The sequence below is a fragment of the Lithobates pipiens genome, unplaced genomic scaffold (assembly GCF_037356315.1).
Source record: "Lithobates pipiens isolate NorthernLeopardFrog02 unplaced genomic scaffold, aLitPip1_a1.2 Scaffold_25, whole genome shotgun sequence".
Lineage (NCBI taxonomy): Eukaryota > Metazoa > Chordata > Amphibia > Anura > Ranidae > Lithobates > Lithobates pipiens.
Genome location: NW_027507787.1, coordinates 226081181 through 226106942, shown reverse-complemented (window position 1 = coordinate 226106942; position 25762 = coordinate 226081181). Strand labels below are relative to the sequence as shown.

The 25762-nt window shown below is 45.2% G+C and overlaps 1 protein-coding gene across 1 annotated transcript in view; it reads right to left on the bottom strand.

Annotated features, from left to right (window-relative positions):
• LOC143930928 (ovostatin-like) overlaps positions 1-25762 on the bottom strand; it is a 120168-nt gene that overhangs the window by 31444 nt on the left and 62962 nt on the right. Inside the window, exons 14-20 of the mRNA XM_077455618.1 lie at positions 24140-24282; positions 21610-21759; positions 15359-15529; positions 10477-10636; positions 6535-6610; positions 3144-3372; positions 2104-2227 (exon numbers count right to left, since the gene is read on the bottom strand). Coding sequence (XP_077311744.1) covers positions 2104-2227; positions 3144-3372; positions 6535-6610; positions 10477-10636; positions 15359-15529; positions 21610-21759; positions 24140-24282 — 1053 coding nt within the window. The remainder of the gene's footprint in view (positions 1-2103; positions 2228-3143; positions 3373-6534; positions 6611-10476; positions 10637-15358; positions 15530-21609; positions 21760-24139; positions 24283-25762) is intronic.

Sequence of the window (25762 nt, the reverse complement as noted above, 5' to 3'; positions counted from 1 at the left end):
CTGCCGCCTTGAGCTGAAAGAGAAGAGGTGTAGCGTCCACATGCCACTCGGAGGCCCTTGATTGGGCTATGAAAGCATGGCTGAGTTGCATATAATAAAAGTGCATATGTGCTGGTAACATGTCTCTGGGTCTCCCTCCGGGGCCATGGTACCTATCAAATGTTGCAAATACAGCCAAGGGAGTTGGCAGCACAAGGCCGCCGTCATCCTTGGTACATTTTAGATGTTTTAACTTTATCCTAGGAGGTCGGTTCTTCCATATCAGCTCGCAAAATATACTGTTCAATATTCTAAAGGTCTTTAGAGGAATCGCTACTGGGAGTTGTGTAGCATGTATAGCAGTTGGGGCATGAGGATCGTTTTGATCAGATTCACCTTGCCCGCAACCGACATACACAAGTCATTCCAAGTTTTGGCTCTTCAGTGAAACCTGGTCAATAGCGGGGACATATTTAGCTGGCTATATTCCCTGATTTGCGGTGTCACTTGTATCCCCAGGTATTTGAAGGAGGTGACTATCTGTATGCCACCCACTCGCTCTCTGTGCTGTAAATGTACGTCATCTATTGGCATTAGGGCTGACTTGGTCCAGTTTATTTTTAGGCCTGAGAACTCCCCAAAATGGACCAATCCATCGTCTTGCTCAAGGATTACTCTATCGCCCAGCAGAATCATATCGTCAGCGTAGAGCATCACCTTCTCCTGTCTGTCTCCATAGCACAAGCCGATGATATCCTTGTGCTCTGATACAAATTGCCAGGGCAAACAGCAGGGGGGGAAAGGGCACCCCTGCCACGTGCCTCGGCCCAGCGCAAATGACAGCGACATTCTACCAGCCTCTCTAATGACCGTCTGGGGGCAGTGATATAGCAGACGCACCCAGGAGATGTACACTTCAAAGCCAAATTGCTTCAGTACCTCCCAGAGATACAGCCACTCCACACTGTCCAATGCTTTCATAGTATCTAATGACAAAAGAGCCCTCTTGCCCACATTATCAGCTTGGGATTGCATATTGAGAAACAGTCTAAGGTTTATTGCCACTGATTTGTTGTTAGGCATAAAACCCGCCTGGTCAGGGTGTATAATTGAAGTGATTACCTTATTTAGCCTGAGAGCTTATACTTCTTCCAGTATTTTTATATCTGACTGTAGTAGCGAAATCGGCCTGTATGAGCCCCAGGTCCACTGGGCCTTTATCAGGTTTTAAGATTAACACAATATGGGCATTAGACAGAAGAGGGTAATACATTTTTTCCCCTTGCAGCATTAAACACCTCTAACAACTTAGGTAGTAATCTCTCTAAATACTGTTTGTAAATCTCCATTGGAATGCCAACCCCCCCACCCCCCCCCCCCTCCCCGGAGCTTTACAATTGGGAAACCCTGCCACCATTGTCTGTAACTTCTCCAAAGTTAATGGAGAGTCTAGAACCTCACTTTGAGAATTTGAAAGGATCGGGAACACAATTCCATCTAGATAGGCAAATATTCCTATGATTTTTAGGCTGTAGGGTGTGTTTGAAAGCTTCTCACTACTTGCAATTCAAATAATATGTTAGTATAGGCTTAACATATGTTTTTAATACCTTTAGTACCTTAATTCCCATAGCCCTGTATATTCTGCTTCTCAGGGAAGGCATCTGTATGTTTTTTGAAGTAATCAACACTTGAACAGAGCTACATCGTTAGTGTCAGGGGTTGTAATTGTTCCCCGTCATTGGTGACATGAATTATGCCCCATTGTTGGGTCAGTTGGAGAAATCGTGCTTTTTATCAGTGGGAGGAAAAGTGCCCCAAAGGCCAGATAAAAGCTAACAAAGTCTGCATCTAACCTATGGGCTTCAGTTTGGAGACCACTGCTCTATATCAACAAGTTGAACAGCACTGGCCCAATACAAAACCCTGGGGCACACCATTTACAACATTAAACTTTCATGTAACCAGTTTCCTATCCACATACATAATGATTCATTAACTCCAACAGATCTCATTTTATAGATTAAAGGTTTATGTTATACAGAATCAAATGTTTCAGTAAATCTAGATAAAGTTCATACTATACTTTGTTGTACTTCAATTTTTCATGAATTCTTCTAATACCTATGGATGTAGCATTTATCTTCCAGGAATAGGAGACCCTTTCGTGTGAACATACGCATTTCACTGGATCCGTATGAACCGGTACCGCTGCATAGTCACCTGAAGACTGTAAAGTGGCCCGTACCTGGGGAAGCACATTAAAGAGAAGTCAATAGAACATTCTGATTGCAGAAGCACCAATATAGCCCTTCTGTCTAGGAGAGAAAAAATGCTCAGAATATGAAATACTACTAATCTTCTCAGATGGAAATTGTGGAGCTGTGTGCCAATGAGAGCACGAAAACCCTTAACTCTTGACTGGATTGGTAAACTTTTTTACACTGGGTCTGACTTTGTTGGGTGGTGCAGCGGCATCAAGCACTAAGGAGCCAGTTGCAGAGAACAGAACTTGTATTAATCTAGAATCCAGCAAATCACATCCAGCCCAGCGGTAAGGCATCTGACAAGGAACAATCGCGGTATATAAAAAAAAAAAAAAAAATAGAGTGTAGCTGAGCAGGTCTCAGATGTGCCAACAGCATTTCTCTTGAGGGTGGAATATGGCTTGGCTGGTCCATACCCAAATGGGGACATTTCCAAGAAGGATAGTGTGTCCCTACTCATCTGGAACCTCTCCCTGCCACTAATTAGCTGTCAGAGGGGTGACCTGTCCCTACACTACCCACATGCAACATGCCTGGGAGTCAGAGTCTTCAATAGATTCTGCATGACCCAAGATGGCCACCAGAGTCACATGGGATGGCAGCAACCATAAAGGAACCATGTTTCTCTTGACTTCTACCCTGAAGTGTTGCTGTGGTTCTCTACCTATAGTGGAGAAAGTCGACTGCACCTGCCTACAACTTAACGAAACAAAAAAAAAAAAAAAAAAAAAATCTTGAACAAATGTCTGACTAAACAAGTATACTGTACATGCAGTAAAAATCTGCAGTTTCTGTTCCAAGTTTTAATTGTGCATCTTGTGATAAAACAAACCTCTCTAAGCTCATAATCACATGCCATTGCCTACCAAATAGCCAAGAATAAGAGACAGTAGTCACCTTGGCACACTTGTCCATGTAGTTAGCAACATAACTCTGTAGAAGCATGATTTCTCCACGGACGATGGAATCTGGAAGGGAGAGGTCTACAAACATCTTCTGGAAGGAAGTGAAGTTGGCTGGGTATTTGGTCATGCCGAAACCAGTCCCGTTGGACAGACACACCACATCACTTTTCCACTTGGTGATGGTGCCTGGGACCACAAGTTTTGAAATGGTACCACTTTCCCTGAAAATTGGATTAGAAAATTAAATATACAAGTGTATCCAGCAGACATTTTTATCAGGAGCAAAATGGGCAGGGCAACCTGCTAAAGGATTTAAATTGCTCAATCCAGTCCTGCCCGTCAATAGACAGATTTACCATATCAATCAACCCAGTATGCATGGGAAGAGGAATTTCTCTACTGTAGTTTAGTAACATATCTCCTACAACACCCCCCCCCCCCCAAAAAAAAAAAAAATGTAGGAAAGTAACAAAACTGTTGTTTATATTTAGACTGTATAATGAGCTAATATTAACCTCCCAATATAACGCGGTGTAACCTCCTAGTGGTTAATCAATGAATCATGTGAAAAATTAGCAAATGGAGCCTATTACAAATAACATCCTTCACCATAACAAAATCCTAAAACTTTCAAGGGGGGGGAAATAATTTACAAAGGGGGGGGGGGGGGGGGTGGGACTTTAAATGCAGCACATGGAAGCAAAACAATAAAAGGGCGAATGTGAAGGAGTTTTACCTTTAAAGTATTGTCATATACCATGTCCTTTAGAGACGAATGAGGAAAAGCTTTATTGTTTACATCATATGAATTCATTATTTATTTTTATATTTATTCTTATATTGTTTTGTTTACTTTATATTATAAATGCACTTAATTGTAGTGTATTTTTAATGGATTTATTATCATATGTATCATTATATGTATGTTATTTGGCATTATCAATTTGTATTTATTTATTTGTATTATTATTATGTATTTTTGTATATCTAGATGGATGTATCAATAAAACTCCTTCACATTCGCCCTTTTATTGTTTTGCTTCCATGTGCTGCATTTAAAGTCCCACCCCCCCCCCCCTTTGTAAATTATTTCCCCCCCCTTGATGGTTAATGTAATTGGGATGGATATTCACGACCTTACCAGGCAGTGTTATAATTTAAAGTCCCTAGGGATGGAATCATTGGGCCTTACCAGACCTTGTTTTCCTTAAAGTCCCTATCTCTTATAAAATGTTTTCAGAAAATCCTAAAACTAAATATCAATGTGATGATAAATTATTAAAACACAATAAAAAAGAAAGAAAAATGAGATATAATAATGTGATGAACCACAGTGCACAAATATCTCCATAGGACAGCATACCGCGGTGAAGAAATGCAACGTCTTTAGTGATTGATGAGTTTAGACAGGTTTCAATGAGTAACCCCAATGATAGAAACGCCTTGCTCATATTTTCAGTTGCTCTTTAGCATGAAGAGCATGCTCGCCTCCAAGACTTTTCCAAAGCCTCTCCAATCCTATGGAATGCCCTACCCCAAACTGTCCGCTTATCCCCTACTCCATTAGCTTTTAAACGATCCCTTAAAACCCTTCTCTTCAGAGAAGCCTACCCTACCTACACCTAACAACTGTATTTTCATTTTCTCCATCAGCTCATCTACCACAATTATTACGGTTTCAACTTGACCCTCCCTTCTAGATTGTAAGCTTTAACGAGCAGGGCCCTCTAGTCCCTCCTGTATTGATTTGTATTTTAAAGCGGAGGTCCACCCTAAAGTGGACCTTCCGCTCATTGGAACCCTCCCCCCCCTCCGGCGCCACAATTGGCACCTTTCAGGGGGAGGGGGGTGCAGGTACCTGTACAGTACAGGTATCTGCACCCACTTCGGCGTAGATTCTGCAGAAGGTACGCCCCTTTCCGAAGGTCCCCCGCTGCCTGCTGGGAAACACACGGATCCCAGAGACAGCAGGGACCATCCTTATTGCGCAGCGCAGTAGGGAACCGGGAAATGGAGCCAAAAGGCTCCACTTCCCGATTCCCATACACAAGATGGCGGCGGCAGCAGCACCCGAGAGACGATCGAGAGATCGGCTTCGGGTGCCGACATCGCGGGCGTGCTGGGTGGGTAAGTGTCATTATTTTAAAAGTCAGCAGCTGCAGTATTTGTAGCTGCTGGCTTTTAAAAAAAAAAAAAAAAAAAAAAAACACGGCGGACACCAGCTTTAAGTGTACTGTCTGCCCTCATGTTGTAAAGAGCTGCGCAAACTGTTGGCGCTATACAAATCCTGAATAATAATAATAATAATAATCATTAGAAGAATAGAATGTGTAGAAGTAGCATTTCTCAACCTTTTTATCACAACCCCTTGAAATAAAAAATTTCGGCAACCCCAGTTTAATATATTTACAGCTCAGGATCATGAAATTTCCCCAAGTCATTTATAACGTAATGAAGACCTCCCAAACCGCAGTGGTCTGCCTTGTGACACCAGTGGTCTGCAGGAAAGGTGTCCCCATGACGCTGATGTACACCATGGTCTGGTAACGTGCTGTTAATAATCAATGCAGGTCATTAAATCTAACGAAGAGCCATTTTTTTTTCTAAAATGTTTGTACATTTGAATCTGACGAGCTAACAAATAGAAGAATGGCAGATACGTTTTTTGGTCAGATGGAAAAACGTCCTTTACATTCCTTGCCAGTCTAGTGCACCCATACATTGATGTCATTTGTGCCACACCTCTGACTCAACTGAATCAGGCACAAGGTCAATTCTATCAATATCAAGAAACTTCTAGAGAAACCCTAAAGCCCCGTACACACGAGCGGACTTTTCAACATCCAAAGTCCGATGGACTGATTCCATCAGACTATTCGATCGTGTGTGGGCTGCAACGGACTTTTGATTCACCAAAGTCTGACGGACTTTAGAATATGGAACATGCTTCAAATTTTTCCGACGGGACTCCGCCGGACCCGGTCCCTTCGAAAAATTCGCTCGTGTGTATGCTATTCCGACGGACTAAAACCGACGCTAGGGCAGCTACTGGCTATGAACTTCCTTATTCGAATCCAGTCGTACGTCATCACATTCGAATCCGTTGGAGTTTAGTGTGATTGTGTGTGGCTAAGTCCGCTCAGCCGAAAAGTCCGTCAGAACTCTGTCGGAACTCCGGCGGAACTCCTTCGGAAGTCTGTCGGACATAAGTCCTCCCGTGTGTACGGGGCTTTAGGTTCCACAGATCCCTGGTTGAGAAAGAGTTAGATCACTAGGTAATAAACCAGTATACCTCTACCCAAAGATTCTTAACCTCCCAGGTGCTTCCATCTCTGATACATACATACATACATATTTATTTATTATTACAAAAACAAACTCACCCCACATTAGTGATCCCATAAGACCACACTTCTGGAAAATAGTCCCTCATGGATGTCACTGGGGCCATAGCAGCTGCTAGAAAATAAAAATATTCCATATTTGTACACAATTTGTTTGCTGTATGAAAAGCACAGAACTGTTGATTTAATTAGCGACTGAAAATGAATTAAAAAGAAGAATGGAGGAACTTCTCAGCTTGGGGCTTTTGGTGTCCAGACCAAGTGAAAAATTGAATCTGCCAAACATAAATATAGTTGCAATAAAAAGTATGTGAACCCCATTGGAATGATATGGATTTCTGCACAAATTGGTCATAAAAGGTGATCTGATCTTCATCTAAGTCACAACAATAGACAGTCACAGTCTGCTTAAACTAATAACACACAAAAAATTTAATGTTACCATGTTTTTATTGAACACACCATGTAAACATTCACAGTGCAGGTGGAAAAAGCATGGGAACCCTTGGATTTAATTACTGGTCGGACCTCCTTTGGCAGCAATAACTTCAACCAAACGTTTCCAGTAGTTGCAGATCAGATGTGCACAATGGTTAGGAGTAATTCTTGACCATTCCTCTTTACAGAACTGTTTCAGTTCAGCAATATTCTTGGGATGTCTGGTGTGAATTGTTTTCTTGAGGTCAGGACTCTGACTGGAACACTCCAGAAGGCGTATTTTCTTCTGATTAAGCCATTCTGTTGATTTACTTCTATGCTTTGGGTCGTTGTCCTGTTGCAACACCCATCTTCTGTTGAGCTTCAGCTGGTGGACAGATGGCCTTAAGTTCTCCAGCAAAATGTCTTGATAAACTTGGGAATTAATTTTTCCTTCAATGATAGCAATCCGTTCAGGCCCTGGCACAGCAAAGCAGCCCCAAACCATGACGCCCCCACCACCATACTTCACAGTTGGGATGATGTTTTGATGTTGGTTTGATGTGCCTCTTTTTCTCCACACATAGTGTTGTGTGTTTCTTACAAACAACTCAACTTTGTTTTCAACTGTCCACAGAATATTTTGCCAGTACTGCTGTGGAACATCCAGGTGCTCTTGTGCAAACTGTAAATGTGCAGCAATGTTTTTTTTTGGACAGCAGTGGCTTCCTCTGTGGTATCCTCCCATGAAATCCATTCTTGTTTAGCGTTTTATGTATTGTAGATTCACGAACAGGGATGTTAGCATATGCCAGAGACTTTTTTGTAAGTCTTTAGCTGACACTCTAGGATTCTTCTTCACCGCATTGAGCAGTCTGCAGTCATCTTTACAGGACGCCCACTCCTAGGGAGAGTAGCAGCAGTGCTGAACTTTCTCCATTTATAGACAATTTGTCTTACCGTGGACTGATGAACAGCAAGGTTTTTGAAGATTCTTTCATAACCCTTTTCAGCTTTATGCAAGTCAACAATTCTTAATCGTGGGTCTTCCGAGACCTCTTTTGTGCAAGGCATCATTCACATCAGGCAATACTTCTTGTGAAAAGCAAACTCAGAACTGGTGTGTGTTTTTTTTTATAGGGCGGGGCAGCTGTAACCAACACCTCCAATCTCATTGATTGGACTCCAGTTGGCTGACACCTCACTCCAATTAGCTCTTGGAGATCTCATTAGTCTAAGGATTCACAAACTTTTCCACTGGCACTGTGAATGTTTACATGGTGTGTTAAATAAAAACATGGTAACATTTAATTCTGTGTGTTTTATTAGTTTAAGCAGTCTGATTGTCTATTGTTGTGACTTAGATGAAGATCAGATCACATTTTATGACCAATTAGTGCAGAAATCCATATCATTCCAAATGGGTTCACATACTTTTTATTGCAACTGTATATACCTCCAAACCGTCTCAAAACATGTGGGATTGTCTCCTGGAATTTTAACATATTCAGGATGTGTCCTGAAACACTAATCTGTGAAGGGATCTTATGGGCAGCGGTGGTGAAGTTTGAACACTCTGGGCCACCGCATTACTCAGAGGTTTCCATGATGGTGGGGGAGAGTAGAGCAACTTAACAGAACCTCTACTTATTGCAGTGCTGTGCATGACTATGCAAAAATGCAGGGGGTGGGGGGGGGGGGGGCAGTGAGCATCAGCAAGATGGGCAATAGTTGCATTTTTTCTTGAGGACCCCCTTCCAGGTCCAGTTAGTGTAGTGTCACTTCTCCAGGACATGGAGTGTGGCCCTTCTACATTTCTTGTGTAGACAGTGGAAGGTGGAGGCAGCAGGTAGGGAACTCACTAACTGTATGCATGTTTCCAAACAAAATATACAGTAATTGATTATGTACTCTGTGCTGTCCATTTTGTAACCACCTCATTCTATACTCTGCACTATAAACTCTATTCCCCCCCCCCCCCCCATTATATACGCCACTATATGTTCCTTATTCCACCTCATCCTGTACTCTGCACTGTGTGCCCCCTATGCCACACTACCTCATTCTGCACTACTTTTGGCGACTTCGGGGGCGATTTCAATTGACATCTATGTAGTAAACCGCACAGCTGTCTCTGAAAATTGCTCCCAAAGTCAGACTGACATGAGGGTATGAAATAGCGTGAAATCATGCCATACCATCAGGGAGGCATGCGATTGGCCCCAAATGTATTCTGCAGCAGGATAACGACCCCAAACATACAGCCAGTGTCACTAAAAAATATCTTCAGTCTAAAGAACAAAGTCATGAAAGTGATAGTTTGGCCCCCACAGAGCCCTGAACTCAACATCATGGAGTCTGTCTGGGATTACGTGGACAGAAGGATTTGAGGCAGCCGACATCCACAGAAGATCTGTGCTTAGATCTCTGAGATGTTTGGAACAACCTACAGGACCTGCCGAGTTCCTTCAAAAACTGTGTGCAAGTCTACCTTGAAGACTCGAGGTTGTTTCGAAGGCAAAGGGTGGTCACCCTAAATATTGATTTGCTATTCTGTTAATTTATAAAAAATAAAAACTATTACCACTTCCTCCATGTCTGAAAGCATTTTTTTCACAAAAAAAAAAAAAAGTTTGCACACAGTAATAGGTGTACTAATAGCTACAGAGCAGACCTAAATTGCTGGAAGGGCGTTCATGTACGTCTTCCTGTTTATGAGCTCCCTGGCGGGTGTGACTCACTGTGACCAGAGAGTCAATGATCACGTGATCAGCTGTCAGCCAAGGACACGATCATGTGATGTAAACAGAGCTGGTTAACAACTTTTTTTCCCCACGATCAAAAGCCGATAACCCATCTGGAGGAAACAGGAAATCGGTCCTGCACCACTCTAGACCACGCAGTGCATATCAGCACTGCTAAGAAATGCCCACCAGTGCCACCCATCAGTGTGGCCCCTTTACAAAAAAAAAAAAAAAAAAAACTAGTAAGAAAACAAAACTTGAAAGTTTTTGACAATATCAACTTCCTAAAATATTTTCATAACATGTGTATTATGCCGCGTACACACGAGCGGACTGTATGGCGTACTCAGTCCATCGAAACACATTTCAGCAGACAATCCGCTCGTGTGTGGGCTTCAGCGGACTTTTTCAGCGTGCAGTCCGGAGTACTAAGTATTTCGGTTTTTTCGAAATTCTGTCCGTCGTACTTTGGTTTCAGCGGACAATCCGCTCGTCAGTATGCTAGTTGGACGGACTAAGAATGGCGCATGCCCAGAAAGGATTTACAGGGCGGAAGGGTGCTTTGCTGTGTCTTGGACTTCCTATTTCTAGTCCCGTCGTACGTGCTGTACAAGTCATCGCGTAAGCTTTCGACGGACTGTTTGTGTATCCGTGTGTGGTCAAGTCCGTTCAGTGGAAAGTACAACGGACTGTCCGTTGGATTGTATGACGGACTAAGTACGCCATACAATCCGCTCGTGTGTACGCGGCATCACATATATTATTACTCTGCAGTTTTTATATGGTTTTAAGAGACCAATGCATCACACTGAAGTTTTACCTGGTACCGCAGTTGTTGGGATTTCAGCAGATGCAAAGTTAGTTGTTAAAATAGGCATAAGATTAGAACTATCGATCGCAAAAATTAAAGGATGAGTTGACCCTGAGCACAACTGTGGCTGCTGGGAGGGCGTATCAGTGATCACGTGCATACCGATACCCTGAAAGGAACAGAAATGTGATGAGAACAGGAAATGTGCAGGAGCTTATTGCAAACAAAAATGTATACATACACACACAGTATCTCACAAAAGTGAGGACACCCTTCACATTTTTGTAAAGATTTTATTCCATCTTTTAATGTGACAACACTGAAGAAATGACACTTGTCTACAATGTAAAGTAGTGAGTGTACAGCTTTTATAACAGTGTAAATTTGCTGTCCCCTCAAAATAACTCAACACACAGCCAACACAACCGCTGGCAACAAAAGTGAGTACATCCCCAAGTGAAAATGTCCAAATTGTCAATATTTTGTGTGGCCACCATTATTCTTGGGCATGGAGTTCAGAGATTCACAGGTTGCCACTGGAGTCCTCTTCCACTCCTCCATGAACAACATCACAGAGCTGGTGGATGTTGGAGACCTTGCGCCTCTCCACCTTCTGTTTGAGGATATCCCACAGATGCTCAATAGGGTTTAGGTCTGGAGACATGCTTGGGCAGTCCATCACCTTTACCCTCAGCTTCTTTAGCAAGGTAGTGAGTGGTCGTCTTGGAGGTGTTTGGGATTGTTATGTTGGAATATTACCCTGCAGTCCAGTCTCTGAAGGGGGGGGGGGAATCATGCTCTGCTTCAGTATGTCACAGTACATGTTGGCATTCATGGTTTCCTCAATGATCTGTAGCTCCCCAGTGCCAGCAGCACTCATGCAGCCCCAGACCATGACACTCCCACCACCATGCTTGACTGTAGGCAAGACACACTTGTCTTTGTACTCCTCACTAGGGATGAGCCGAACACCCCCCTGTTCGGTTCGCACCAGAACCTGCGAACAGACCTAGACTCCGTGTGAACTTTAGAACCCTATTAAAGTCTATGGGACTCGAACGTTCACAATCTAAAGTGCTCATTTTAAAGGGTAATATGCAAGTTACTGTCCTAAAAAGTGTTTGGGGACCTGGGTCCTGCCCCAGGGGACATGGATCAATGCAAAAAAAAGTTTTAAAAACGGCCGTTTTTTCAGGAGCAGTGATTTTAATAATGATTAAAGTGAAACAATAAAAGTGTAATATTCCTTTAAATTTCGTAGCTGGGGGGGGTATCTATAGTATGCCTGTGAAGGGGCGCATGTTTCTGGTGCTTAGAACTGTCGCTGCACAAAGTGTCATTTGTGCAGGAAAAAAAGTCTTTTAAAATCACTTGCGGCTAAATTGTCGGGTCTCCGTAATACAGAGAACACTCAATGAGTGTGCTCTGTATTAGCCGACAATTCATTCATTCATTGATAAAAAAAAAAAAAAAAAAAAAAAAAAAAAAAAGCGTGGGGGTTCCCCTAAATTCAAATACCAGGCCCTTCAGGTCTGACATGGATATTAAGGGGAACCCCGTGTCAAATTTTAAAAAAAAATTGACGTGGGGGTCCCCCCAAATATCCATACCAGACCCTTCAGGTCTGATATGGATATTAAGGGGAACCCCGCATCAAATTTAAAAAAAAAAAAAATTGACGTGGGGGTCCCCCTAAATATCCATACCAGACCCTTTATCCGAGCACGCAACCTGGCAGGCCGCAGGAAAAGAGGGGGGGATGAGAGCGGCCCCCCCTCCCTCCTGAACCGTTCCAGGCCACATACCCTCAACATTGGGAGGATGCTTTGGGGGTCTGTGACCCCTCAAAGCACCTTGTCCCCATGTTGATAAGGACAAGGGCCTCATCCTCACAACCCTGGCCGTTGGTTGTGAGGGTCTGCGGGCGGGGGGCTTATCAGAATCTGGAAGCCCCCTTTAACAAGGGGACCCCCAGATCCTGGCCCCCCCCGTTTGAAATGGTAAGGGGGTACAAAAGTACCCCTACCATTTCACAAAGAAAGTGTCAAAATGGTTAAATAAGACAAACACACTTTTGAAAAATTCCTTTATTAAAAATAAAAAAAATAAAAAAATTCCAGCGGTGCTAATCCACTCTTGCTATCCAGCGACGGGTCTCCGGGGTCCAGCGATGGATGATCATATCCAGCGACGGGGGAATCTCTCAGTCCAGCGCTGTCCATACATCAGTCTTCTGTCTCCTCTCTGGAGACACTGCAGAGAGCCGAGCGCTGACATTTCTTATATTGGGAGGGCGGGGCCACCCGTCACCTGACCCCGCCCCTCTGATGCAGGAGAGGGAAGCCAGGGGTTCCCCAGTGACGTGTGGGTGACCCCGCCCCCTCTGTTGTAACGCAGGTTTCCGTTACATCAGAGGGGGCGGGGTCACCCACACGTCACTGGGGAACCCCTGACTTCCCTCTCCTGCGTCAGAGGGGCGGGGTCAGGTGACGGGTGGCCCCGCCCTCCCAATATAAGAAATGTCAGCGCTCGGCTCTCTGCAGTGTCTCCAGAGAGGAGACAGAAGACGGATGTATGGACAGCGCTGGACTGAGAGATTCCCCCGTCGCTGGATATGATCATCCATCGCTGGACCCCGGAGACCCGTCGCTGGATAGCAAGAGTGGATTAGCACCGCTGGAATTTTTTTTTAATTTTTTTTATTTTTAATAAAGGAATTTTTCAAAAGTGCGTTTGTCTTATTTAACCATTTTGACACTTTCTTTGTGAAATGGTAGGGGTACTTTTGTACCCCCTTACCATTTCAAACGGGGGGGGCCAGGATCTGGGGGTCCCCTTGTTAAAGGGGGCTTCCAGATTCTGATAAGCCCCCCGCCCGCAGACCCTCACAACCAACGGCCAGGGTTGTGAGGATGAGGCCCTTGTCCTTATCAACATGGGGACAAGGTGCTTTGAGGGGGTCACAGACCCCCAAAGCATCCTCCCAATGTTGAGGGTATGTGGCCTGGTACGGTTCAGGAGGGAGGGGGGCCGCTCTCTCGTCCCCCCCTCTTTTCCTGCAGCCTGCCAGGTTGCGTGCTCGGATAAAGGGTCTGGTATGGATATTTAGGGGGACCCCCACGTCAATTTTTTTTAAAAATTTGATGCGGGGTTCCCCTTAATATCCATATCAGACCTGAAGGGTCTGGTATGGATATTTGGGGGGACCCCCACGTCAATTTTTTTTTTAAATTTGACACGGGGTTCCCCTTAATATCCATGTCAGACCTGAAGGGCCTGGTATTTGAATTTAGGGGAACCCCCACGCTTTTTTTTTTTTTTTTTTTTTTATCAATGAATGAATGAATTGTCGGCTAATACAGAGCACACTCATTGAGTGTTCTCTGTATTACGGAGACCCGACAATTTAGCCGCAAGTGATTTTAAAAGACTTTTTCCTGCACAAATGACACTTTGTGCAGTGACAGTTCTAAGCAGCAGAAACATGCGCCCCTTCACAGGCATACTATAGATACCCCCCAGCTACGAAATTTAAAGGAATATTACACTTTTATTGTTTCACTTTAATCATTATTAAAATCACTGCTCCTGAAAAAACGGCCGTTTTTAAAACTTTTTTTTGCATTGATCCATGTCCCCTGGGGCAGGACCCGGGTCCCCAAACACTTTTTAGGACAGCAACCTGCATATTACCCTTTAAAATGAACACTTTAGATTTCTCCCATAGACTTGTATAGGCTGTTCCGGATTTTCGAATTTGCTGCGAACAGCCCAAATTGTTCACTGTTCGCTGAACAGGCGAACAGGCAATGTTCGAGTCGAACATGAGTTCGACTCGAACTCGAAGCTCATCCCTACTCCTCACCTGGTTGCCGCCACACACGCTTGACACCATCTGAAACAAATAAGTTTATCTTGGTCTCATCAGACCACAGGACACGGTTCCAGTAATCCATGTCCTTAGTCTGCTTGTCTTCAGCAAACTGTTTGCGGGCTTTCTTGTGCATCATCTTTAGAAGAGTCTTCCTTCTGGGATGACATCCATGGAGACCCATTTGATCCAGGGTGTGGCGTATGGTCTGAGCACCGACAGGCTGACCCCCCCACCCCTTCAACTCTGCAGCAATGCTGGCAGCATACTCATAGGTCTATTTCCCAAACACAACCTGTGGATATGATGCGGAGCACTACACTCTACTCTTTTGGTGGACCATAGCGAGGCCTGTTCTGAGTGGAAACTAACTGTCCTGTTAAACCGCTGTATGGTCTTGGCCAATGTGCTGCAGCTCAGTTTTCGGGTCTTGCCAATCTTCTTATTTTCATTTAGGGGTGTACTCACTTTTGTTGCCTGCGGTTTAGACATCAATGGCTGTATTTTGAGGGGAGAGAATGTACACTGTTATACAAGCTGTACACTCGCTACTTTTCATATGTTCCACTGCAAGAAACACAAGGCTCACAGCCATTTCATCTGGCCCTTGCACTCAGGGCTTTTTCTTTTCAGACAGACATTCTGCCACATCTGGTTCTCTGAAACTGCACTGAACTCTGTACATAACGCATACCTGAACTCAAAAAAAAAAAAAAAGAAAAAAAAAAAAAAAAACACACACACACCGCACACTCCTGGCATTTCTCATTTAAGATCCTCCCACTGCAATTTGACCACACCCCCTGTTTGGTGTGGTTCAATGGGGGGATGGTTTAGTTCCTGCACCTATTCTCTAAAAAGGATAGCCCTGAACAAATGGTATATATAGTCCTATAGATACAACCAGGCCCCTTGAGGGCAATCATAATGCTGGTGCGGTGCACAATGAAATGGGGTTTGACACTCCTGTGCTACTGTTTGAGGATGTAGGCTTGTGGACCACAAGCAGTGAATACTTACACTAAAAACCTTACTGACATCTTCTTCCTGAGGAAAGCTAACAGGTTTAAAATAAGTGCCATTGACCAGGATCTGCTTATTATCATCAATACAGGGAGGCCGAGGAGGCTCTACATTGAATCCTGCTGCATAGAATCCATTCAGACTGGTGTACTGAAGAGCGTTATATACCTGTAACAATAGGATAAAATTACATTCAGGCCAAGATTAAAGTGATTGTAAAGTCTTGTTGAAGCCCCCCCCCCCCCCACACACACACATTAAAACAAGCATGTTATACTTACCTGTCCTGTGTAATGGATTTGCACAGAGCAGCCCCTATCCTCTTCTCAGGATCCTCTTCTGGCCCCTCCCTCCTGTTGAGTGCCCCCACAGCAAGCAGCTTGCTATGGGGGCACTCGAGCTGAGTCACAGCTCCCAGTGTCCATTCAGACATGAAGCCCTGACCTGACCCCCTCCGATTGGTTAGCCAACTTTGATTGACAGTAGCGGCAGCCAATGGCACCACTGCTGTGTCTCATCCAATCAGGGAGGAGAATCCCAAACAGCTGAGAAACTTGTTGACATCACTGCACAGAACAGGGCTCCAGGTGAGCGTTAGGAGGGGGGGGGGGGGGTAGCTGCAGCACCCAGAAGGCTTTTTATCTTCATGCGTAGAATGCATGAAGATAAAACCTTCTGCCTTTACAACCCCTTTAAATTGTATGTGTAGTGCTGACCGTTTGGCTGGCCCCGCTATCGTCACAGGTTGTTTCCCACCAGTGTAACGGCAGTCAGGCACAACAGCATCCACACTTCTGGCTAATTGAATAGTCTAGGGGTTTCTCTTTAGTTTATTGCAGGATAACTTGTATAGGACAGAGGGAGTTGGGGGGTACTCCAGAATGTTGAATAATAAGAGGACTCCCTTTCTTCTGAAGCTACTCCTTAGGGAAAAAAAAAAAAAAAAAAAGTCCCTTAGCAATTACTTTGAGAATAGACAGCACTGGGACACCATAATTAATGTTCTAGGGCAGGCAAGCTTCAGTCTGTGCAATGGGGGTGTAACAGCTGCAATCACCCAGATCCAATGAGCCCGCAGCAATGCCAGAAGAAATAGGCGGAGGGCGGGCATGACTAGGTTAACAGTAGAAGAGTGGAAGTTTAGGAGGAGGGACTAAGGTGCCGAGGGGGAAGAGCTGAGCAGAGGTGTTATATGCTCCAGGTGCATTATGGGAGTTAACAGACGGCCTGGGGAAAAGTTTGAGCAGAATGGCGTCGGTGGAGCTTCTCTTTGCTCATCTGAGGGAGCAAGCGGTGGCACAAGGGGAGGACTGGTTGCAGGACACACTGGTGGGTTTATTAGAACAGCCCGAGTTGGAGCCCGGCGAGGGGGGGGGGGGGGGGGTCAGAAGCGGCACCAGGACACACCGCTCGCGGCCGCCGGAGCGGTTTCCTCCGGCCAGACAGGGGGGGGGAATCACGGCGGGCGGCACTTTAGTTACACGTTCAGCAGCACCCCGGCGAACAGGCAGGCGGAGGACAGTGGGGACAGCTCAGGCAGTGCTTTCAGACTTGCGGGGGAGGCGCGGAGCGGAGTTGATGGCGGCCAAACACATGCGAAGGGGTGAGTCACGGAGCGCAGGCCCTGCCCCGAGGTCGGAGATGAGAGCAGTGATGGAGGAGGACAGCAGGGGGAGAGCTGGGGTCCCTGAGCTTGCTGCTGCGGCAGGGGATGCTCCAAGGATGGCAAGTGGACGGATGGGCACACCTGATAACAGAGTGGAGGCTTCCAGGTTCGCGGTAATTGGCACCAGACCTGGTAAGGCCGTCCAAAAGTCGTGGGTGGGCATGCAGCATGCAGGAGGATCAGCATGTCTGCGGCTACAACGGCAACCAGGGCGGATCTGTCTGGTGGGCCATCTTCATCCGAGGAAGAGCAGCTGGAGCTGGGGGACGTGGACGAATCGGAGGGGGTGGATTAGCCAGCCCCCCTTGCCAGGATGAGATCAGTGGTGGAGAACAGGCACTCGGCTGATGGGGCGTCACCTGTGCAGCCTGGTAAGTCCCCTGTGCAGGTATCTGGGATGGATGAATCGTGTACTAAGGGGGGTGGGGGACGTGTGTTTGGGCAGGGTCAAGAGGCTGGTGTGGGGGGGGCCTGTGGGAGCCTCCGTGGGATTGCTGGGGTTTTTGGCTGGCATTAAGGAACTGGTACATAGGTTTGAGCAGGGTGAAAGGGCTTTAGTGGGGCCGACAGTGGCGTGGGTCCCGCCGGCCACTGGTTCTGTCGTGGCAGGCACTAAAGAGGCTCCGCCAGTGGCGGGTCCTCCGTCTGGTGGTAACATGGCAGGCACAGCAGTTGGGGCGGCATGTGCGCCTCCGGTTGGTGAGAAGGTTGGGGTCACGAGCGACAAAGCCAGTCATCGGGACATCACAAGGTTGGCGGACATGGCAAGTTGCAAGGTTTACCTGTGTTACGAGTGACCATTGGGGGCTCATCTGAAACAGGAAGTGCGGGAGAAATTGTGGAAGGGTGAGTATGTGGAGCTATTCTCCCTGCTGCCGCTGGAGAAGTTTAACCTGGATAGGGTGAAGCCGGACGACTCAAAGAAGAAGGACAAAGAAAAAAGGAGGTATAGGTTGATACCGCAAACGTTTTCAAACTGGCTGCAAGCATTTGCTATCATGGAGAGCGTCATAGGGGAAAAGAACCCCGAACATCTTCTGCTATCAGGATGCGATAGAGGAGGCCTACCGGGTTTATGGAAGAACGGCGTGGCTCCGGTATGATGAACAGTTCAGGCAGTGGAGAGCGGTGAGTCAGGCGCTACGATGGGACCACAAGGACATCAGCTTGTGGATGCGATTGATGACATCGGCGAGGGCCCCGGGCAGTTTTTTCGGGGGGGGGGGGGGGTGGGGTCGGGTTTCACTCAGGGGTTTCGGATTCCGTGTTCACTTGCAGTCCAACCTAAAGTCAGCTGTGCAACATCCAGAGGTGGTTTCGGAGAAGCTGCGGAAGGAGGCTGCTTTGGGTAGGATGAGCGGCCATTTTCCGCCCCCCCCCCCCCCTTGGTCTGACTTGGTGGTGTCTCTGCTGGGTGTGGTGCCGAAGAAGGAGCCTAACAAGTTTAGGCTCATTCATCACCTATCCTTTCCAAAGGGCGGGTCAGTCAACGATGCGGTTGACCAGGAAGCATGCTCCGTGTCATATACGTAGTTTGATGCGGCAGTGCGATGGGTGCGAAAATATGGGAAAAGGGGCGCTATTGGCCAAGGCAGATGTGGAATTGGCCTTCCGGTTATTACCAGTTCATCCAGAGAGTTTCTGCTTGTTGGGGTGCCATTGGGCTGACGGTTTCTACGTTGACCAATGCTTGCCAATGGGTTGTTTGATTTCATGTGTGTTGTTTGAACAATTCAGTTCCTTCATGGAATGGGTGGTTCAGGATGTGTCTGGGGTGAATTCAATAATTCACTACTTGGACGATTTTTTTGTGTATAGGGCCGGCGGGTTCTAAGATCTGTGCGATTTTGTTGGCGACGCTGCAACATATCGCGGGCAGATTTGGCATTCCGTTGGCTCCGGAAAAGACGGAGGGACCTTGCACGGTCATCATGTTCTTGGGCATTGTCCTTGATTCCGAGGCCATGGAATGCTGGCTGCCGGAAGGCAAGCTGGTGGACCTGAGGAAGGAGATAGCCGAGTTGTTGGGTGCAAAGAAAGTTCAGTTGCGTGTTTTGCAATCAGTGCTGTCAAACTCAATTTTGCTAGCCACATTCTGCCGATGGGGCGAGTTTTTAGCCGCCAGTTGGCGACTAGTATTGCAGGTGTTAGATCTCCTATGCATTTTGTGCATATGTTGAAATAACAGAGGATTTGAAGGTGTGGAATACCTTCCTGGAGTCTTTCAATGGTAGGGCGATTTGGATGTCGGGCCCGGTCAGCAACTTTGACTTGGAGCTTTTCACAGACGTGGTAGGTGCTTCAGGGGCGATGGTGTGTGGGCCCGTGGCCTTCTTGTTGGGTGTCAGCTGGATACACCAAAAACTTGGTTTTGCTGGAGCTATTTCTGGTGGTGGAACTGTGGGGTGCCACGTTCAGGGACCTGAAGGTTAGTTTTCACGTGGACAACAAGGGGGGGTGGAGGTTATCAACAGGAATACGGCAACGGTTGTTGCGCCATTTGGTGTTGCGATGTCTACAAATTAATGTATTCATTCACGCAGTGCACCTCGCAGGCGTGGAGAATGTGGTGGTGGATGCGCTTTCACGGTTCCAGTGGGAGAGGTTTAGGTAGTTGGCGCCAGCTGCGGATCCGCACGGCACGCCATGTCCCGAAGGGCTGTGGGAGATGGCGTTGGACGTGTCACTGTAGGGTGGACAGAGTTGAGCATTGTTTGAGGATGGTAGTTTGAAGGTACGGTGAGCGGGGGGGGGCTTGCCCCTTCCTGGGGGGTGGAGTAATCCAGTGTTGGTGGAATGATTAAAAAAAAAAAAAAACCCGGGTAATGGGGAGCTGGTGTTTCTTCCGGATAGTTGGATTAGGTTAGTGTTTCCTGAGTGGGATCCACACAATGGGGAGTTTGTCCCGTGGTACCAAGTACTGTAGTGTATGACATAGCTTAGGGGTGTGTCAGGTATGTTTAAGATGGGATGGGCAGCAGCTGGAGTTGGGGAAAAGTTTTGTTTCTTTGGTATAGGTAGGGAGAGAGCGGGTGTTTGTGTTTGCTGTGTGAGGGGTAATTTCTGTGAGTTTTTGTTTATTGTATTGTCTTAGGTGGTGGTAAATATTATATATATATATATATATATATATATATATATATATATATATATATATATATATATATATATATATATATATATATATATATATATATATATATATATATATATAGGAATACAGGGTTTGTTGATTATGGTTGATTTTATGTTTTCTTCCATTTCAGATTCAGCGAAGGGATTGGTCTGGATAATGGGCCATTCCTATGTGTGCTGGGGGGGCACGGAGGGGTGATGCTAGGAGGGGGGGGCAGACAACTAGGTTTTGCTAGGCGGGAGGTATGCATTAAATGGTTTGGCTTTCCCGGTATGTTATGGGGGAGGTTCGTTTCGGAGGTTCACTGTTTTGCGCTGAGAAACAGGCCCCTGGAAGTTTTAATCATTCATGCCGAAGGTAACGATCTGGGGTCGTGCTCCATGATTGACCTTACCAGAGACATTAAAGTTTATGTGTGGAGGTTGTCACCAGGCCAATTAGAGAGTAAATCCATCTAGTGGGGATCCAGACTGCTATATAACAGTTGATTCCTTTCCTACACTATCCAAAATAGAAACCAAGTTTTGTCCATGCATACACGTACGGCTTTTCATATTTTCTACCAGGTTTGTGCTGCAGCCTCCTTTGCCGGATACCCTTCTGCCCCCACCCCCGCTCACAGTAGCCCTAGAAAATGATTTGTTGGGAAATCCTCTCTGCACACAACTTTATCCATAGTCATCTTTGCATGAGTTAACAAAAACTCTATAGCTTTTGTTATGCCCCACCTTCATGTATTTTTATGTCTTGTATTAAAACGCATCAGATTATTGTTCATTAAAATGTTGACATCCATTAGCAGTTTCTGTAAACTGCAACTTGTTTACAATGTCCTTTTGGCCAGTCTGACGATTCAGAGTTCATATCCTTTCTCTCCTTTCCTTTATTGTCCAAATCCCCCACCCCCCCTCATATTTTCGTCTTTCCTCTTTTCTTCCTCTGCTTGGTTACTCTATGCTCCTTGGGTGCATAAACTATACTGCACCATTATCAGGGACTTAGTCTGTCCAGGTTTGACATGGATATCCATGTGAATCTTACCTGGACTTTGTTTTTCCATTTGTTCACACGCTTTAGATTTATGCTTTATTTAGTCTTTATTGCTATGGATTTCCTTTGTTTGAATCTTTATACTGATTGATGATGTTATCCCAAGCCAGTGTGGGCAGATCAAATGCTTTATGGTCCTTCCTTTAAATTGAATTAAAGAAATGTACCAACACATTTGTTGATCCATTGAATATATGGCACCAGCAACCAGTCTACATAGGATTCTTAAGTCATACGAGCCTTAACAGCCTCCACTAAATAAGCAGTAGGGTATAAAATCATTAAACTTCATCTCACTTCACATGAAAGTATGAAGAACATGACTCTTCAGCAGAGAACGGCTTTTAATCGAACACAATGTCTAAGGTCAACGCCTTAACCACATCAATATCTTACCGTAGCAGCAGAAAAGGCTTGCCCTGCATCAAGAAGCAGGAGGCTTGAATCAAAGACACGGATGAGGCAGGAAGAGGCCGAGGTTGTTTTCACTTTCAAGCCAACAAGAGAGCCAGGGGTTTCTGTTGCCGATGTGAAGTTAGCAGAAACCTGTAGGAGAGCAATTCAATTGTATAAATAGCAGGTAATGCTGTGTTTTTCACAGCTGTGGTTAGACACAAACATTGGTTCCCAGCAGATATGATTCAACAATTTAAATTTTTCTTAAAGAGATGGTTATGGAAAGTATGGAGGCTGCCAACTGCTTTGGTTTCAAGTCTTTGAAATTTTGACATAAACAGTGAAAGAAATTCTAAACCAGCCAGTTTCAACCAGGGTTCCATTAAACCCTAATGCCCTGTTCACACGACCAGACTTTCCGGCAGAAAAGGTCAGACGGAATCATTCTGTCGGACATTCTGATTGAGTGTGGGCTTCAGCTGACTTTCTTTCTAAAATTCTGATGGACCTAGAAATAGAACACGTTTCAAATCTTTCCGGCGCAACCAGTTCCTATCGAGAAAACCGCTCGTCTGTATACTGTTCCGATGGACCAAAAAAAAAAAAAAAAAACACAAGGGCAGCTATTGGCTACTGGCTATTGAACTTTTCTAATCCCGTCGTAAGTCATTGCGTTATAAATGATCGGACTTTGGTGTGATCGTGTGTAGGCAAGTCCATTTTGGCGGAACTCCATCGAAAAGGCCTTCAGGGTTCAGTCCAACAAGAAGTCCGCTCGTGCGCTACACAGCATAAGGTTCCTCCAGAGGTTGTTAGAGGTTCCTTGAGCTTGATCCTTGGGGATTGATTGATCTTCCAATGATGGCAATGGTGGCAGTCTGACCACCACTGAAAAAAAGGGTTGCCTTCTTCTACTGACTACCAATGTAAGGGAATTTGTTAAACACTCATTCAATCCACTTCTAATGCCGCATACACACAACCGAACTTTGACTGACTAGGTCCGACGGAATGAATCCATCAAATATTATGATCGTGTATGGCAGGGGTGCTCAACCTGTGGCTCTCCAGCTGTTGCGGAACTACAAGTCCCATGAGGCATAGCAAGACTCCGACAGCCACAAGCATGACACCCAGAGGCAAAGGCATGATGGGACTTGTAGTTTTGCAACAGCTGGAGAGCCACAGGTTGAGCACCCCTGGTGTATGGGCTCCAGCGGACTTTTTTCCCCAAAAGTCAGATGGACCTAGAAATAAAACAGGTTTCAAATCTTTTGGACGACTCCGGTCGAAAAATCAGTTTGTCTGTATGCTAGTCCGACGGACGAAAACCGACACTAGGGCAGCTATTGGCTATGAACTTCCTTATTCTAGTCTGGTCATACGTCATGTTCGAATCTGTCGGACTTAGGTGTGCTTGTGCCATTCGTTTGGAAAGTCCGTCGAAACTCCGCCAAAAGACTGTCGGACCTAGTCCGTCGAAAAGCTCGGTTGTGTGTACGCGGCATAAGAGTATTGAAGCCACACAAGACAGGCAGTTAGTTTCTTAATTTTTTTTTTATAATTTCACAATTTAAAAAAAAAAAAAAAAAAAAGTTAATGCAGATGTAGCCCCCATTATGCTAAAAGACATTGTGCACCTCACATAAAATACTATCTTCATAACACCTAAAACATCACACAATTCATGCTGTGCAAATTAATTTAACCCCAAGGCTGCAGTCACACCTGAGCATTTTCAGCTCGTAAAATGCCCAACTAGCAAAATCTCATTAATTTCAATGGTACCCGTCTGAGCATTTTGCCCCATGAAGCAAAATGCCTGAAGCTCAAAAAGAGTACACAAGCTTCTTTTTGGGCAGATTACAGGAGTATTCTGCTTTTTACATTGATGACTATCTGACCTGTACAAAATTGCGGCAAAAAAAAAAACGAGCAACTTTCTGCCTGAAAACAAAATGCTCAGGCGTGAATTCAGCCTAAATTAGGTGCGAGAGAACATACTGTATGGTCCATTAAAAGGCTGTATCCCCAGCAAACATTTCATGTTGACACATCAAAAGTTATTTCCCCCTAAAAACAATAGATTACACACATCTATAGAGACCCAGTCTAAGGGCCTATTCACACTTGTCCAAATGCAAGAGTTTTGCTTAATGAAAATTGCATAGAAATTCCATTGGTTCATAGCTTCCATTTTATCATGAAAGATAAAAGGACAACTATGAGCCTATTCACATGTGAATTACCATATGGTACATGCAAATGGAACAGGGTAAATCCAGCCTAATGTAAAAGCAAGATTCACCAGCTACAACCAATAAATTACTTCTGTATGCTGCCATTTTGAAAGCTCCTATATGCAGTCCAGGACCTGACAATAGTCCACATGACCCTTCTCCTGGACACAGATAAAAAAGGTAGAGCTGAAGTCCATTCAGGTCACATGACAAATTTGCCATCAACCATACACGTTAGGAGTTCTTGGAGGCCATATCTTCTACATATTGTAGACAATGTTTCCACGTACCTGGTTTTTGAAGCATTTCTCCAAATTGAGATTAATGACATCTCCCACTATCTCATCCTTCAGCATGTACTGTATGGCATATTGAACAGTAGGGACGTGATCAGGAGATGCTGTGTAGGTTAGGCTGAATTCTCCTTGACGAGCTGAGAGGAAAGCACAATGTAATCAGTTGAGTTTATAAATAAGACCGCACTTTTACCACCTCTAGCTTGTAAGGGACAGAGCTGTTAGCCTAAAGTTTTGGTAAAACCAACATAAATTTAAAACGCTCTACTGAAGGCCGCTCTTTCACACGGGAAGGAATCTAATTTGCTAAGCAGGGGATCTGTCCGCTGATCAGAGCAGACCATGGGGATGACAGGTCTGTCTCCGGTCAGTTTATGCAGAGCGGATATGGACTGAGCCCCCTCTGCTATAAGGACCGGTGGGTGTAAACTGACTTCTGTCTCCTCCATTTACATCTGACTGCCCTTTGATCCGATTGGCCTCGATGAAGGGGATGGATCCCGTTTTTATAGTGGACCAGATTGGATGGAAGTTAGGCAGGTGTCCATTGACGCCTGCCGGTCCATAGGGCTGAATGGAGGGTCTGGGCCACCTGAAAAACTCAAAGGGGCCTAAATCACTATCAAAAAAAAAAAAGTGACAAAAACGCAATACTGAACATATAAATTCAAACTGTAAACACTTGAGCCCAAAAGATAGTGACATACATAAACCAAAGTGCACATGCCTTTAAATTCCCACACCATTTCAATCAGCGCAGAAAAAAGTCCCAACACTCCAATGTAAAAGTCCAGTTTAATAATAGTGTGAACCCTACAGTGCACACTCCTCCATTGTGAAATCTTCCACTATTCCTCCATGCCCAATTATAAGTAAAAGCTTACCAAAACTCCTTGGCACAGGGACGTAATCAGGTACGGCGGATTTGGTCGATCTCTGCTGGATGCTGAAGCATTTTTAAAGCTCTATGGCATTTTGGTAAGCTTTTACCTATATTTAGGCATGGAGGAATGGTGGAAGATTTCCTAGTGAAGTGCACTGTAACTTGTTTACTATTACATTGGACTTTTGCATTGAGTGTTGGGACTTCTCCGTACTGATTGAAATAGTGTGGAAATTTAAAAGGCAGGTGCACCTTATGCCTCGTTTCCACTGAGTGGATCGCTTCAGGTCGGTACAGTTTGGAAGGGTTATAATGGTCCGGCCTATTCAGGTGAGTGTTTCCACTGCAAGTCGGACCAACAGGGGCCATACAGGGTTTAAAAAAAAAATAAAAATGCCTAGCGTGGCCTCACACTGATTGGCAGATGTTTTTCTGTCCGCCAATCAGTGAAATGTATCGTAGCTCCGCCCTAACTGTACCGGACCATTTTCTATGGCCCCACATCTGAAGCAGGACCCTGAATGGTGCGGTATGGTTCGGTTGTATGGGCCGCTTTCATAATGGAAACACTGAAAATAACATACCGTACCGAGCTTCTCAGTGAAAATGAGACATTAGTTTAGGTCACCATCTTTTGGGTTCATCGCTCTCTCGGTGTGTATTGGGCGAGGTGTCGGGGCCTCATTCTAAGGTAGGTATTTCATTATGAGCTAGTATGCGGTGCATACTTGCTC